The sequence below is a fragment of the Cydia pomonella genome, chromosome 19, assembly GCF_033807575.1.
Source record: "Cydia pomonella isolate Wapato2018A chromosome 19, ilCydPomo1, whole genome shotgun sequence".
Taxonomy (NCBI): Eukaryota; Metazoa; Arthropoda; class Insecta; order Lepidoptera; family Tortricidae; genus Cydia; species Cydia pomonella.
The window spans coordinates 13,524,106-13,542,007 of NC_084721.1; the positions used below are offsets into that span (position 1 = coordinate 13,524,106).

A 17,902-nucleotide genomic window follows, 5' to 3' on the forward strand; every position below is an offset into this window, starting at 1 on the left:
CAACTCATGACGAAACAAATAGGCATAATTATCTCAACATGTTGGCTACTCATGGCTTATTACCAGGCCATGCGCACCCAACAAGAGAAAAAAGCTGTCTTGATCATTATATCCTTAAAATTGGGGACCGTAGTGCGTCCGCCTATGTAGCCGTTTTGAATACATCTGTCACTGACCACCTAGCTGTGCTACTGGTACTTAAGCGTCTAGATATGAAAGATCCCATCCAGAAAAATATCACGAAAATAGACTTTAAGGAAGCTCTAAATAACCTTAAAAATAAAAATATTGAAGAATTGCTATATATTAATGACCCTCTCTTCGTCACACAACAGTTGATAAATAAGCTAATGACCTCCCTAGACGAAAGTAAGGTAAATAAAAAGGTCTCGAGTAAACTGCGTAATATAAAACCCTGGATCACAACTGGCGTTCTGCGTTGTATTAGAAACAGAAACAAGATGCAAAAAAGTCTTAGTTCTGATCCCAATAACGAGGTCCTGCGTATCACATACAGACGTTATCGCAACTACTGCAACAAATTAATAAGAAAACTAAAACAAAAATACGATAGAGAACTACTCAGTAAATCATCCAAAGATCCAAAAGCCCTGTGGACAGCTATTAAAAAAGTTACCCATTATAAATCAACTAAGACACAGAATATACAGCTGTTAAGTTCAAAGTCGTCGCCAATGGAATCAGTAAACTATATCAATAACTTTTTTCTGTCGTAGGCAAAAACCTCGCAGAAGATATAGGGGAAAATACTACAACAGAAAGCTCCCGTTCTTTAATTTCCCCACCAACTATCGCTAATTCCTTTGTCTTATTAAACTCAGACCCATTGGAAATTGACAATGTCATCGCGAGTCTTAAATCTGATAGCGCTCCCGGATGGGATGGTATCACCACACGCTTCCTTAAAGTAGCCAGGCCTTTGATTGTACCTATCATAAGTCATTTAGTGAACCTCTGCTTCACACATGGCGTATTTCCTAGTCCGCTAAAACAATCAATTGTAACTCCGGTGTACAAGGGTGGTGAGAGAGACAGTGCAAACAACTATCGACCGATCTCCGTCTTACCTGCCATTTCTAAAATTATTGAAAAAGTTATTAACAACCGACTTAAATCGTACCTAAATAAATTTAACATACTCTCTGAATCGCAGTTTGGTTTTAGAAATGGCAGATCGACGGAGGACGCTGTTCTGGCCCTTACGTCTCAAATTACTAAACAAATTGACAATGGTGAAAAGAGCCTGGCAGTGTTCTTGGATCTAAAAAAAGCATTTGACACAGTCTCTCCCTCCATTCTTGTACAAAAACTTGAACGGCTTGGGATTAGGGGAACTCCACTAAAACTGCTTGAAGACTATCTGTGTAATCGTACTCAAAAAGTCAAAGTGGGTGATTATGTAAGCCGGGAAGAGAAAATTACTTTTGGCGTCCCCCAAGGGAGTATTCTCGGTCCTACGCTCTTCCTGGTTTACATAAATGACCTCACAAACATCAAAATTGACAACGGGTGTGTCTACTCTTATGCGGATGACACAGCTATGGTTTTTAAAGCAAAAACCTGGCAGTCAGTGTTTAAGTATGCTGAAAAGGGCCTCAGGCTGGTCTCCTCCTGGCTTAGAGAAAACCTCCTCACCTTAAACCTGGAGAAAACAAACTTCATGTGTTTCGCGAAATATCAAAATACCCAACCTAAATCAGATCTTAAATTAACAATGCATATATGTAATGAAAATGAATATTCTTCGTCTTGTGATTGTACTCAACTTACAAAAGTGGCATCCATTAAATACCTTGGGGTCATTTTAGACCAGAGGCTGAGCTGGCATCCGCATATTGAGTACATAAATAACCGGATAAGAAAACTTATATGGATATTTAAAATCCTTAGGCATGTAGCCGACAAAAGATTGCTGGAACAATTATACAATGCACTCGCGCAGTCAGTGATGAGCTATTGTATTGTCGCCTGGGGTGGAGCTACAAAGACGAAATTCTTACAGGTTGAGAGAGGACAGAGGTCTTTGCTTAAGGTCATGTATAAACTCCCCAGAAAATACCCAACGAATGATCTATACAAAAACAGTAATATCTTGAGCATGAGGAAATTATATGTGCTTCTCACTGTAGTCAAACTGCATAAGACACTAAATTTTAATCCATGTCTACTAAATCGTAGGCGAAGTTACGTAGTAGCCCCTATATGGCCAACAAAATCGTTATTTGCAAAAAGACAATTTTATGCAATATCTTCACAGATGTATAATAAAATTAACAAAGTTCTCAACATCTATCCAATGCAACGGATAAATTGTAAAAGGAAAATCACAGAATGGTTACTGACACTTACCTATGATGAGACTGAATCGCTTCATAAGCCTTAAATGCTAAACATGCATGCACACGCAAACCCACATACACACATACACAGTACACACACACACACACACACACACACACACACACACACACACACACACACAAACTTACAGGTTTAGCCTAGTCTTAAAACAATAGAATTAGGATTAAGTAAGTAAATAAATTAGGTTTTATTGTAATTATACTTATGATTGTAAATTATAATTTGAATATTGATTGTAATTACATGTTATACTTAGTATAATAAATTTAGTTAAAATTGAAGTGAAATGAAATGTATCATAATTAATTATATTTTTCTTTGAATAGTTACAACAAATTTCATAAAATGGTTTTGTAATAATATTTATATAAATAAGCTATATATAGTTAGCTAGATATAGTTAAACTAGCAAAATGTACCTTATAAAATAATAAGTCAACTGAGATAAACCCGAAAAACTCCGTCAGGAAGGAGCGGTACCTCCTAACACAAGTATTGCTATACTTACCAGGAGGTATCCATTACCAATATTGTTTAAATTCTAATAGATACCAAATAAACTATTTTGATTTTGATTTTGATTTTTTTTTTATTTAACAACCGGTCTGGTCGTAGTCGGTAGTGACTCCACCCGAATGAATCTTTCCCAGCAAACCTCTTCTCTTCCTAACAAACACAAATGTCAGTAACAGACAGGGACAAACGATTATTAATGGCATTTTAGATTTGACAGATGCCATTAGAAATAACACGTAAAATTACCTACTTGAGAGCTTATTGCACCTATACGGTCGCCAGGGCCGGGCGGACTGGGCCAGTGTCATGGATTTCCGACAACCGAGCTAAGATCTCCATTTCACTAAGTATCAGAACATCGTTTACAATACTTTTGTCTGTAATTACGAAACAAAAAAACTTTTATACTGTTAGAGAACAGTCGATTGTGGAAGTAGTTTTGTTTTTATTTTTAAGTATATTGGTAATGTGGTCCTGATATTTTGTAGAATGGACAACTGCTGTTAGGATGCTAACTACCGGTGATAGCACTCTATGTCGTCGTCTTTTGCAATTTCCCGGCGATCGTATAGATACTATAGATGTAAAGCGTACTTAGCCAGCGAATGAAACCTGAAACTCTTATCAAGGCTTATACCGTCAGCTTTTCATCGACATTAGAAATGAATTTTCCCGAAAGATAGCGCTTTTCGAGTCGTATCTGGGTTTCCAATTTCCTTCGCGCCCACGGTTTCCGCTGTGGCACAGGTTACATACTACTGCAGATATGCGACTCTATGAAAACGGAAATTATAAGCCCCTAATTTCACCACGCCGCCATTTGTCAGTGATATATGTCGAGTAACAATTGTCAAGTAACAGGTGACAAGTGACAATTTCGTAAACTGTTTTTTATAGAAGTGCTTACAAACATGACAGGCATTTTGTTACATTGCCCACCTTCATTTAATGTCAATGATTTGATGAAACAAGAGTAATTTTTACAAGTGACAAGACTTGACAATTGTCACTCGACGTATATGTCACTGACAAATGTCGGCGTGGTGAAATAGGGGGATTGAAGTAGTAGGAGCCTAGTAGATGCCCAGATGGCAGTGGCCGGGGGTCCGTAAGCTCGATTCCTATCCGCATATCCAATTTTCAGATACCTAATTGAGCTCTTTTTTAGTTTTACTAGCTCATGAAGAAAAGCAAAGCCACATTATTAGCTTCGATTTCGGCTCTACGAATGTTTTTGTCGCGCCGGCACTGTCAAATCCTGCCTTTGAGATAGATGGATGGAAGGTCAGATGGCCGCCGATTTCATAGAAGCATTACCGCAAATTCCGATCATCTACAGAAGTAGAGGATTCAGAAAAATACAACTCAGAAGTGATATCACAATCATATCTGTGATTATTTTTATTAACTGGCTCCGTTGTGGTCGAATACGAGTATGTTCACATGACAGTTGAATTTAATTTGCTAAAAGCGCGAAGCGTAATAATGTCCTAGCTTTGGAAGAGTTGAGCGAAGCAACAACTTGGTAAATACTACTGTCATTTTTTTTAAACTGTAGTATCTGCATTATGTAATCTACAGACTAGCGTCAGTCGTGAAAAATGTTATCGAACATAAAATACCCTTTGATGCCGTGAATGCCTCGTCACGTCGTAAACGTGCAGCCATCAAATCAAAGTGGGCAAAGGTCTTATGTCGTTGGACGCTACCTGAACTGAACTATTAGGTATTGACATACATATCTTGACTTTTGTTGATAGGATGTTGAAAAATCTCTAAAAAGTTTGTGTTAGTACTTAGAACATGATAATATAAGTTTAATAAAATATATGTTAGACTGCTTAGCATGACTTGCACTGTCACGCGCGACTTCATATTTGAAGTCGCACTAGATATCAGGAGTCGCGCGTAAAAACGGTCACGTGTGATTTTGACAAGTAGGGAGAGAAAGGGAGAAGTGATAGCAGATGCAGAGGCGATATCATCATCATAATTTAAGAGCCTGGCTCTTGTCGGTGGAGAAGAGGAATAGGTATATTAAGAACCATTTAAAATAGACGTGCTAAGACACGACACTTTCCTTAAAACTAGTTGTACTATATAATGTACACTGTACAGCAAGCAGCACTGTACATAACTGACCATCGGTGGGCCATGTTGTTTTGCAATTAGGTTTATTTTCAGTTAACATTGTTCACGATGTTACATTATATATCATCCTACACCCATCAGTTGATACTATACTTAGAACCTGATGACCCGTACCATCGCCCACACGGTTAACTGTCCATCGGTGGACCTTATTACAAAAGGCAGAAGGTCCACCGGTAGACAGTTAAGAGCGTTGCTGTTTGTACAACAGCTTTCATGACATTCTATTTACTAGAATACAGATTATGATAATTGATAACTAACCTGAACCTTTACTTTTACCGACTCTTATATAACAAAATCTTATAAAAACGTAAAAGCCTAAGAAAAAAATACAATTGTGTACTATAATTGTTATTTTTTATCTTGCCTATGATTTCCAATCAAAGCTTTACATCTAAACCCATGTTATCCAGATAAACTTGTCTATAGGACGGTCTTCGTCGCAAAGTGTGCAAGTGGTCCATCATTCGGAATTTGTTGTTGTTTTTTGACCAAATAATTGGTTTTGTTAGTTTGCTTGAGGCTCTAAACTAAATGATAGTGCCCCACCCATGACAAACCTTCTTCTACTATTCATAACTTATTTTGTTGTAGTATTTTTGCGTCATATTCTGATAAGATTTGGTACGTTTGATGAGCTCCCCATTCTGGGCGGAATAAATACAAAATTCCAATGTGGAAGTTATTTTACCGTTGAGTTACAAAAATTCAATTTTTCGTAGCTAGGAGGTAAATTTTGTAGGAAAAATAGTATAATTGCGCTTATATTGTACAAAATAGGGAACTCTATCGAAAATCGAGAAAAAAAAACACAGCAAAATAAAAATCCGCCCTTGTAGCAAAGTAAATTGACGTAAATACGTTTCGGACACATTATGAAGCGTCAATGAGAACGAGCGCTATCCCATTACCGTAGCCGCAGGTGCCAATTAGAGCCATTTTTAGCGTTAATTAGCGCCAGTTGTTCTTTTGTCCTCTAAATTGTTTTCAATGCAAGACTTTGATGTAAACATTGTTAATGGACGCTACTCTTTTTATTTTTCTGAGATTGCTAGCGGGGTTTTAGATTTAGACATTGTGAAAGATTAGTCAATTCATGACTATTTCAGATAAGTCAAACCGTGGAATAGGTTCTTGTATCTACCGACCAGAAATCTGCTTGCAACTATCATTTTGAAAATCATTAAAAGAGCAGTGTTCACAAGCCACATGGGTTTAATGCTCTAAAACACCTTCATGACTTTCCGTTTTGAAACCTAGAGGCCCCGCACAACCACTCTTGCCGAAACCATGTTAAGATACTTAGGTAGACTAGACAGCTCTGCCTTCTAAAAGCAACAGTAGGAGGGGCGTTTATTATTATTATTAGTGTAGGTACGTCCTCTTATAATGATAGCCTGAGACGTTAACTTACAGTGCCTAAAATCTTTCTCCCTGGGAAACTTACTGCTTTCTACTTGGCTTTGGTGCAATTTGTGGTAGCTTCATCAACTCCTGGTTACGATTATGTACATAGAGGTGCAAAAGCACATGGCCACTTTATGAACGAATTCTGTTGATGATGTATCCATCCATGCACTTTTGCAGTACACTTGTATGTTCAACAGGCTCTCGCGGTCCTTCGGAACTGATGGGAGGTAGTTTGACCAGCTCCTGTTGTGTATTGTGTACGTTAAACCGACAGCAGAAATGCTGCCTGGGCTGCTTCGTGTCATCTCGGAGCAGTCCGCGGACTTTGGTACAATAGCTACCATTAGTGCCTGACCTGATGCTATGGATAAAGACACTAACCTTTGATGGGTGGTAGTTTCACCAGCTCCTGGTTATGGTTGTGTACGTTGAACCGGCTGGAGCCGTGCCGCCTGGGCTGTCCGTTCCATCCCGGTGGCCTTGGTCCGTCGGCAGACTTTGGTACTATGGCAGCCGGCGGTGGCGGGCCAGATGCTATGGACGACGGCTTTTCTGGACGACCCTGTGGCAAAGATGGGGAATTCCGTCAGATGATTCAGAAAACAATACATAATTTTAGACATATGGGGATCAAGCGCCCTGAAACGATAAGGCCAAAATGGCTATCAAAAGTTATATAACTTCAGTGCATTTGATACGACATGATCAAGAAGTAAGTGGTTTCCGAGACCGACTCATAGGAAAGACAATAATTACGTTTAGTCACGCGATTGCAGACATGTAAAAATAAGCACGACCTGGCCTCTGTTTCACTATGATGACAATTGCCACCTGATAATGACAATTCACCGCACATTGCTGATCCAAGGTTGACGCAAGGTAAGGTACAGGAAATCGTCAGGTTACATGTATCAAGTTGGTGAAATGATTTTTACAAAACTCTAGCTGTTCCAAGTACTTCTTTTGACACATCATAGGTAAATTGTACAGCCCAATAACTCTGGCCAAATTGGGCTCAATTGACACACTTTACTTGATCCACACACAATATCGATCGGCAATAAAGGAACAATGGAGGCCATCAAAGATGGTCGCCAGGATATCAATAAAGCGGTAGTTTACGATATGAGACGCAATAAAACGTCATGTGTTTACGAAGGGTTGCCAATAGTATATACAATATATGTTTTTTTAATGAGATAAATCAGAACTGTTTACGGTAAATCAATTCGTATTTTCTTTGATATTTCATGGGCGTGGCGATTTTTTCAACAATTTTATAAAAGCACCCTTTCCATTATTGTCCATTTCATCTAATGTTTCTGTAGCTACTACGCAACCTTTGTTTTATTCTTACAGTTCATTTATAAAGTAAGACTTTAAAAAGGTTTACATTTTAAAATTAAAAATACTTTTAAATAATGCTTTCAAACTTATTTCACTATGCCCTGTGAAACTATTTTAGTTCTTTTGCAAAGGTAAGGATTGTATAGTATTAGCTAAAAGAGGCTTAATAATTTGTATGAATGATTACCTAGGCTAGTTAGACAAATCAATCTTGTACTATAATTATTTATTGTGTATTCTGTAAACAATACACATCTGATGAATACAGCACCAATAACCATTTAACGATAATAATAAGTACGTAGTTCGTACGTAGACTATCGCATTGATTGTGCCTTTAAGGGCTTTTAAGATATCCATCTTTATCTTGTAGAGGCAGCCCTAAGTATTTAGGTCAATAGATGTGGGATTCAATGTCAATGTTGCCGCGCTGACCAGAACGGACGATAAGCAGATTGAGTCGAGAGACAGGTCTTATATTTAGACCGCCTGGAACATTGCGTGGGCTAGGAGATCAGTTCTAGCATTGAATGTATGCCTGCTCAAAGACTTTGTCAACAATGTTGTTCATCTTTTTTCAGAATGTCAATACTAACGCATAGATATAAAAAAAAACGTTTAAGCACAAGTTCTAAAAGCCGGATCCAGACGGGTGTAATGTGTAATGTAAGATTACGTGTAATGTGTAATACGGATTACATTACACGTTACACCAGTCTGGACCCGACTTAAGATCGCACGATAAAGAGTTCGAATCGAACCCCGGCATCCAGTGCGGAAGCTGCATTTGGCTAGAACTGCTCAATCACTGCAGCTGTCACAGAACTGAGTTTCAAGGGATGACATCTTCATACTATATAGCAGCTGTAAACTGTCAGATAACTCATGTTTCCCATTACCGTCATGCAGCGCTACAGACACGTACAGATCGAATCGGTTCGCGACTTTTCCAAGCCGTAATTGTATAAGTGAGAAGGATAACATGTCATGCGTAAGGGACAATAATTAAGGCTCATTTAGACGGTGCGAGAACTCGCATGCGATTTCATTACATTGCGGCATTTGATTGGTCGGCTGAATTGGATGGAACCAATAGTTCTCAATGTAACTAAAATCGCATACGAGTTCCCGCGCCGTGTAAATCAGCACTTAAGATGATTCGTGAAGTCACAGTAAAAACTCTGTACGCACTGTACGCAGTATTATTATATATTTCCGGGTATGTGAAAAGTCAATTGACTGCCCTGGTCAGGACGCTATATATTTAATTTACCTCTCTATAAACTTGCCTCATTTGTATCGTATCTGACGCACTTCTCGCATTTCGCTAAAACGTGTATGAAGCACGAAAAAAGATTTAATTTATAGTTTCATATAATTTGCATGAAATTACAATATTCTTGAGATTGACGAGTTTTATAACAGATTAATATTACAAAAAGAATCTGATTTGAATATGTAAAAGCAGGGAAATATTTTTATCTAGGTCTTTAATAAAACAGATAGGCGTGAGAATACGTTAATTAGATTCCATTGAACTCGTTTTTATTATGAATTAATGTAATTAGCTATGTTTGAGAATATGGGACGGTGGATTAACTTTTGTTGATCTCAGTTGCAATGTTTATTGAGAATACTTATACAAGGTGCCCGTGAGCATTGCGAGAGATTTTAACGGTGCATTCCTGATAGCAACAGCAAAAAAAATGTATACGACTTTTTGTGAAATTCGACAAAAAAAAAATTTTTTTTTCCTTTTTTGAACACTCCTGTACATAAAACGTAAATTTTATTGATAAACACAACCTAAAATTAACTAAAAAGTTTTTTTTTATTGGGGGTAGCCACTCGAAGACATTTTTTAAAAATTTTCGATTCAATCAATAGGCCATGTCCAGACTAGACCTCAAAGTGGCAATACCGCAGTCAAAAATGTGTTTTGTACCGACTTATGGCGAAAGAATGATTTCGACAAACATTTAATTATCTCTGAAACTAGGCCTAATCCAGAAAATTTTAGTTTCTAAATATTACCAGGAATGCTTAGTTAAAATGTCTCTCAATGCTCACGGGCACCTTGTATTACCAGGAATGCTTAGTTAAAATGTCTCGCAATGCTCACGGGCACCCTGGGACACTTTTTAAAGGATTTAAATTCACCAAACCTTTATTTTTGACGATTATATAAAGCCATTCTATTATGGGCCATATAGTAAGAATGTTAGCCAAATGTGTTTGTACTTTCTTGGCTAACAGTACCAACATGAATAAATTTATAATTATAGTCGATCGATTTTTAGATATGCAAACGAAAAATTGTTAAATTGGGAAAAGAGAATAAATTCTAGGGCTTTGCCTTTCAAGAAAATAATTGGAAAACGGTGTGAAACCCTATTCCGACCTAAACCCTCATAAATTATGCGGTGTCTTTGCAGAAATAGACTATTATTAAAATAAAGACTATTATAGCCAACTACCTATCACTTAAAATTTAACAGCCAGCTAGGGTATTCGAAATACCGGACTTCTCACAATACCGGTATTAATACCGAAACTGTCTTCATCAATACGTCAACATTAATATCACTATCAACATACCATTCACAGAACTCCAGTATTCATAACCAAATATATATCTGACGCGTACATAAATAAATGAGGGTGAGATGCCAGTAGGATGCGCCTGACGTATAGTAAGCTTATTGACAATCTTGACACGGCCGAATAAAACCATTTTAATGCACTTATTAATATTATATTAACCCCCCCCCCCCCCCCCCCATATTTAAACGATATTAATTTTGAAGTTACCCGTGAACAAGATGCATGTAACTGCGTCGAAATATCGGGAGCTCAATCAAAACACTATAAAAGGTAATCACGGTTTATATCCCGGTCGATTTAAGTGTAGTCAAACCAACCGTGAATCATTCAAAACTGTTAACCATTTTAAAGGATAAACAGGGGTTATACTGCACATTTCCCTTTTTGAAAATACCGAGATCCCGGTTTTGCATTTAAAAATACCGGTATTGGAAGCGCTACTCCTCGCCTAGACGGTAGTGACCCTGCGTAAGAAGATGAAGGTCCCGGGAGGGGTTCGTATCCCGGTAAGGGTCTTTATTTGTGTGCTTATCTCGAATATTTATTTCAAATTTATGAATGTAATAATATGTTCTTTGTACATATATGCACGGTGTAACATGAGGAAACCGAAAGATTTTAACCACGCAATTCTGAGGCTAAAAGGATTTTTTTTATATGAGTTTTAGTAAATGACGCCAAAATGTTTTTTATTTTATTTTCTTTTTTTCAAATTTTTGAATGTATTTGTACATAAAAAAATTATGTTATAGTTTATAGTAAAACTGGCACTGAAAATGAATTTTTACGATTTTTTTTTTGTGAAACCTAGTTTTGGCAAAAGTTACTTGTTACTTTTTGACATCTATCAATAAGGATATTTAGATTTAGACCACGTCCTATAATGGCATCATCCCCATCAAAAAGGCGTTTCCCACTATGTTACAATAAGATGTTTTTTTAATTGCTATTAACTCTGAAACTAGGCGAAATCCAGAAAAGTTTATATGACATTTTAGTCTTTAAATGTGATCAGGAATACACTGTTCAAATCTTTCGGTTTCCTCATGTTACACCGTGTATATGTCGGTACGTATACCGTCACCTTGTACCCATAGCTTTGCTTAGTTTGAAGCTAGGTCTATCTGTGTAAGATTGTCCCCAATAACGATATATATTTTATACTTGTATCTACCTATAAGTACTTATTTCAGGTCTTTTTGTTGCCTTGTTCTTTTGTGGCAGTACATCTTTTGTATTGCCTTTTTAATGTGTTTATATGACTGTTTGGTTTCTGAATAAACAAAAAAAATATTTTAACCTTTTCAAACATAGTTTGTTTAAGCAAAGTTATACTCCATCCAAGTTATAGTCGCTTACCATCAGGTGATCCGTCTGCTCGTTTGCCTCCTGTATCATAAAAAAATACCAACAACCTTAATTACCGAACAAACGGCTTGTGTCCTAGAACAGCTAGATTCGTGGTAGCAAAGCAAATCGATATCCTTTATTGATCTGATTGTGCGCTTATCTATTATAGACAAGCTATCGCCGTGAATGGGCAGACATAACAATATCGTTATTTACCTATTTTCAGGTCGAGCTGGATAATGTCATTGAAGCCATAGAAGGATATGGCTGTGACCTGTACCCAATGAAGGGAAAGCCAACGAAATATAAGAATACTGGGGATCATTAAAATTTACCACATTTTTATTAAATTTGTAATCTTTATTTCAATTTTTTTGTTGAATTCTAAACGATTAAATAATGCTAATTATTCATGATCATTACTACCTTGGGCTTGGCGTCTCAATGAAAATAGAGTAGGTAATACGATTTAGGGGGGGGGGGGGGGGGGGGGCAGTGTCGAACATTTTTTTTCTTACAACGGGGATGGGATGGTGTCTCCATAGTTCTTATGTAAGATCACAAAGATGGGCAAAGTTATAAAATTTCTATGAAGTTATGACGTTTGAAATAATACTTCCACACTCTATGCTATCAAACTCTCGAGTCTGTGCAGTTAGTTTAGACGAACTCCAGTACCTATGTAAGTAGGTACAAATAAACGTTAAAAAAAAAATAATTTTAAAAAATCAAACCTAACGTATATTCATTATTTCCTTCAGATTCTTACGTAATACGGGGGTAGGGTAGGGGTCGGCCTGTTCTTATTTTTCTTACATAGAGGTGGGAGGGGATCAAAAAGCCTTACGTAGTAAATGAATGGCGCCTAACCTTAGGCTGCCTTTCGAGAGTGATGGAGATGCTTGTAATACACATCTCTTCTCCGTTCTGTTGGATTACAACCAATACTGGGCAATTTTTTTTAATTTCTATGAAATAATGATGATTGATATAATACTTTCACACTCTATGCTATCAAACTCTGTAATCTGTGCAGAGGTAGTTTAGACGGACTCCAGTACCCCTAGTGTAAATAAATTCGATTTCCAAACGTGACGTACGCGTTTGCGTTTAGTCTCATTTTGTATTGGATTTCGAAAGAGCGCGCCAAGCGGGACGTTTTGGAAACTCAAAATCCTATACAAAATGAGACTTAACGCAAACGCGTTCGTCACGTTATGATGTCGATCAAAGTTACACTAGGGGTACAGTACCTATGTAGGTACAAATAAAAGTTCCAAAAATAACAATAACAATAGCATTGGTTGTAAACTCTTCTCCATTCTGCTGTATTACTACCAATGCTAGGTATTAAGTCTTCTCTTATCTGCGCTCAGCACCTTGCTGTTGCACCTCAGTGCAACGGCAACCCTAATCTAATGGTTTCGAAGAAACATTATAATTTCTTTATTTAAATAGGTTCAGTCAACCCCATCGTACGCAAACCTTATTGCGCGTTATTTTTCTTTGTCTATTGCTGTTTATTTTTATGCGACAGTAAATGATTTTTGATTTTATTTTGGTTTTTTTATCAATCCAAATTAGCTCCAGCATGACAGCACACACAGCATGATGACATGATGACTAAAGCTAAAATAACAAATTAACTACCAACCTGACAGTCTCGGTCATGTAAAAACTTTAAAACTATTAACCGAAGCATACCTGACAACCACTCCAAACATTCCATGGCATAGATAATATATGCGAGTTTATATTGGTATCAACTCGATATATTTATTGCACACGCTTCACTGAACGTCGACAGTTATTGATTTACAAGTAGGTACGACAAAATGCGGAATGAATTTACAAATGTAAGCCTTTTAGCTTCTAACGTTTGGATTTGGTTTGGTCGGAATATACTTTCGGTAGTTCATCTGCTTGCGTTTACGGGTTTCATAAGCATTGAACCGAATATAAATAGCTGATTTAAGCGAATTATATCTAAGTTTTATTTATATGTTTGCTTCGCAGGTGCTCAACTATTGTGAGATGAAATTGATGAAAAGCGCTAGAGTCGGACCTAGACTCCTTCATTTGCAAAGTATCGTCTGCCTATCAGTTCGGCTAGACTCCTCCATTTGCAAAGTATCCTCTTCCTATTAGTTCGGCTACACTCCTTCATTTGCTAATTATCCTCTGCCTATCAGTTCGGCTAGACTCCTTCATTTGCAAAGTATCCTCTGCCTATCAGTTCGGCTAGATCCTTCATTTGCAAAGTATCGTCTGCCTATCAGTTCGGCTAGACTCCTCCATTTGCAAAGTATCCTCTGCCTATCAGTTCGGCTAGACTCCTTCATTTGCAAAGTATCCTCTGCCTAACGGCTAGACTCCTTCAATTTGTTCTGTTCCAGTCGGTGCAAAGTTAGCTTAGATGGACTACTCATTATTAATCAATGTATGACACAATGGCACTTGTTTGCTGATTAGAAGTTAGAAATTTAAAGCATATTCATAAAGACCTAGACAGTTTTAGTAACTATTTATCGTAAAGGGTCTAATAACAATTGAGTTCTAAGATAATTAAATTACTCTTTTCAAAGAAACGATTTTCTACCTGTACCTATCTACCTGGTCATTTATAAGTTCATTATTACCAGGATAATGGTACCTAAGTCAAGAAAACCAACGATAATATGGAAAAGATTGATTACTCGCTCAAACACAAATATTCAATCAATCAAATAAACATTATCCACAATTCAATATCCAATGTCAAGGCTGCGATATTACAAGCGGCGGATCAACGCCACCGACTCCACTTGTACAGTCGCCATAAGATATATCGAAGCGGCTAAGGTGCTTATAAATATCTGAACATGCGAGTCTTTGTTCAGATATTCAGTAATGGATTTGCACCGTTGGCCGCCCTAGGCTCCTTATTAAGTAAGTAAGTCCTGTCCTTAGAACGTAGGCTTCAACAAGCAGGAGTTTTGGCCGAAAGGTGTCAAGTTTCGGCGGTTCCGCGGCCGGCTCCCTGACACAGCGGGGTTACGTAATGCATCGCAACCATTATGTTATTTATAGTGTTTAGCTTTGTTATAATATGTATGTTAGTTTTAAGGTATTAACTATGGGTCACTAGTTGCCTGAAATAAAGATTAACATTTTTTTAAGTACTAACTTGCCGCCCTTTTCTCAGCACCTTTCTACATAGACGGCCGCCCCTAATATCTAGAGCCGCCCTGGGCTCGAGCCCACTCAAGCCTTAGGGCAAATCCGCCACTGCAAATATTTGAGAACAGCTTGGCCGCTCTGATATATTTTATGGTGACTGTACTTTATACACCATATAAGAGAACCAGAAGGCTACGGCGAAAGTTGAAAATTGCTATTGTGTAATCTCTCTCTCTATCACTCTTGCATATTCGAACGATAGAGAGGTAAATAGACGAATAAACGAAGTGGATCGCGTACTTACCTAGTAACCTACTAGGTAACTAGTTAACTGAAAAATTGAGAACTTTGGTAATCGCAAAGCTTACTTGTGACGTTTGAAAAGATATCATAATATTCATAGCACAGATTCTTGGATATGAAAACACAGCCAAATAAATTAATACGCTTTTATACGTGATATATTTTAGCATGGCAAATGACTCGGCACTTGTTTTACATTTAAATACATTAACTACAGATAATTAAATAAGAGCCTCGGTAGAGAGTACCATTTTGTACCATTTGGCGTTGAAACTCTAGGTCCATGGGTTCCCATCGCACACAAGTTTTTTGGAGAAATCGCGAAAACGTCTGGTTGACGTAACTGGTGACCGAAGAGCTGGCGCTGGCGGTTTCCTCGCACAACGTATCAGTATTGCGATACAACGAGGAAATGCTGCCAGCATCCTTGGTACAATGCCTCAAGGGCCTATTTTAGATATAAGCCAGTTATAGTAATCATCTGTATATATCCATTATGTATATTGTTATTGTAAATAATACTACAGATACAGTTACATTCTTCCATATTTACAGATACCATTATCAATACGTTTATATTCAAGTTACTTTGATCCAAAGTGCATAAAACAACCGTCTTTTCCAACGGGAAAATGTCTCTTAAACTTTCATATATCAAAAATCGTGGGTGAGCAGAAAAATCGTTCTCGAAAAAAAGCAACAAGATGACTAAGGCCGCGGACTGGACGTACGCGGCGCCCACAAACACATACACAGACAAGGCTTCATCGTCCAGAGCTTAGCAGTTTATAAGACAAGAATTACGTAACAAAGAAGCCACTTATTGAATTAACATTACAATGCCTTCTGAATGTTCTTAAGTGAGTAACATATCAATCTTAATGACATACAGATAAGGACGATATCTATAATGTGCGCATAGCGCGACACGCCTCCACGCGGTGACGTCGAAGAACATTAGAATATAATAAATAGAATTTGGTGTTTACTCTGGGAAGGTCGTTGTATTAAATTAAACTGGAGTGACACGTGTATGAGTACATTTTAACGATGTTAATAAATATTATCACATGTTCGTCGATGACATTATTAAGTGACTTCCTAAAATGCAGGATCTGCAGGCTTAACTGTTTTATTGTTCTTATTATTTATTTTCTAGAAGTATTTCAGTTATTTCATAGAATCTTCTCAAAATCACATATGGCGATGGTTTACTTACAGCAACATTAACTAAATATTACTGGACTTTACCTCTTTGGAATAAGGTTTATTGTCAGTAAAAAGTACGGGTAATAGATCTTGGTATGCATGGGAGATCCATTAATAAAGATACGGCATCAGAAAACACTCCACAAATCACCACAATCAATTACAAAGATTGATTGCAATAGTCTGAATAGTCTTATGGCATATAGCACCTCGGAACAATGACGTCATCGTACTGCCGCGTTTAGCATTTCCACCGTATATGGAAAACTAATCCAATGAATACCTTATCCTTATACAATAATGCACATATTTGAACGAATTTTTAAATGCACATACGATGAAATCGGTTTTGTGTCAGTGTCCGGACCGGTATAACGTCATTGTTCTAGTGTGATGTGAAACATGTATATCGGGGAATATAGATAGACCTGATAGGAAAATTTCATTTCATTCGGTCTAAGAAACTTCGTTTTTTTTTTTGTATCTGTTCTTAAAGACCGAGTTAGAAAAGTTATTGTAACTGCTGGTATACCTAGATGTCGCATCTCAGTCCAGTTCTGCAATGTAGTGCAAAATAAAGTACCTAATAAACCTTTATTAAACACATTAAATTCGAAAACTCTTAAGGACTCACATCATCCATTTGTTCAAGTTCTGGGTTATTCGCAGAAGTGACCCTCTAATGCCGATTTCACCCGGGGGGTGAATATTTACAGGACAGTGTAATTGGGAAGGCAGTGGACGTTCACTGTGTTCACGAGTAAGTAGTACAAACGGACAGCTCCGACGCAGGCGTCCTCCATATTTTTATTATTCGCTAGTTAAATATCTGAATGTATCAATATCATTAGTGAATATTTATTAATAATTTTCTTTTGAACTACATTCTCACACCAACAAGATTATCCATCGAGAACTACACTCCCCAGCTCACCCCCGCACTGCACTACTTTCCTGTTCATAGGAGGCCACCCCAGGGCAGTTGATTATAAACGTGATGGGAGAAGGCAACTGTCCCGATAAAATAAACCGGCTGGCTATCAACTGTCCTGACCGTACTATTCTGCCTCGATCGCCGCGTTAAAATTGTATTAATTAGTACTGTTCTGTCTATCCTACTGCCTCACTCTTCTGCCTTCGAGTGAAACCAGCATAACCCGCGATTTTTCAAATGCCGTAAGTCCATCGAACTGATGAACGGCTAACATATCTTTTGCCGTCAGTCCATCAATCTGAAGGACACAAACGAATAAAAAGTTATTTGGACCAGTCGCCAATCTGTTATTCTATTTATCAACTTTAGCTTTTACTTTTTGGATCATTGCAGCTAGCGCAAAATACGTTGGAGTGAGCATAAAACTCTCGTGGTGACATAAATCGGATTTTGAATAGCTCCGCAACGAAATCAAATCTGCTGCAGCACTTTGTAGATATTTGATCCCGCCGTCTGAAGCGAAAATGTCACATG

At 37.6% G+C, this 17,902-nt stretch overlaps 1 protein-coding gene across 2 annotated transcripts in view; it reads right to left on the minus strand.

Annotated features, from left to right (window-relative positions):
• The window catches only part of LOC133528234 (serine/threonine-protein phosphatase 2A 56 kDa regulatory subunit gamma isoform-like), an 86,554-nt gene that overhangs the window by 45,361 nt on the left and 23,291 nt on the right, over positions 1-17,902 (minus strand). For both annotated transcript variants that reach the window (XM_061865518.1, XM_061865519.1), the window contains exon 3: positions 6,844-7,024. In XM_061865518.1, the coding sequence (XP_061721502.1) occupies positions 6,844-7,024 (181 nt within the window). The remainder of the gene's footprint in view (positions 1-6,843; positions 7,025-17,902) is intronic.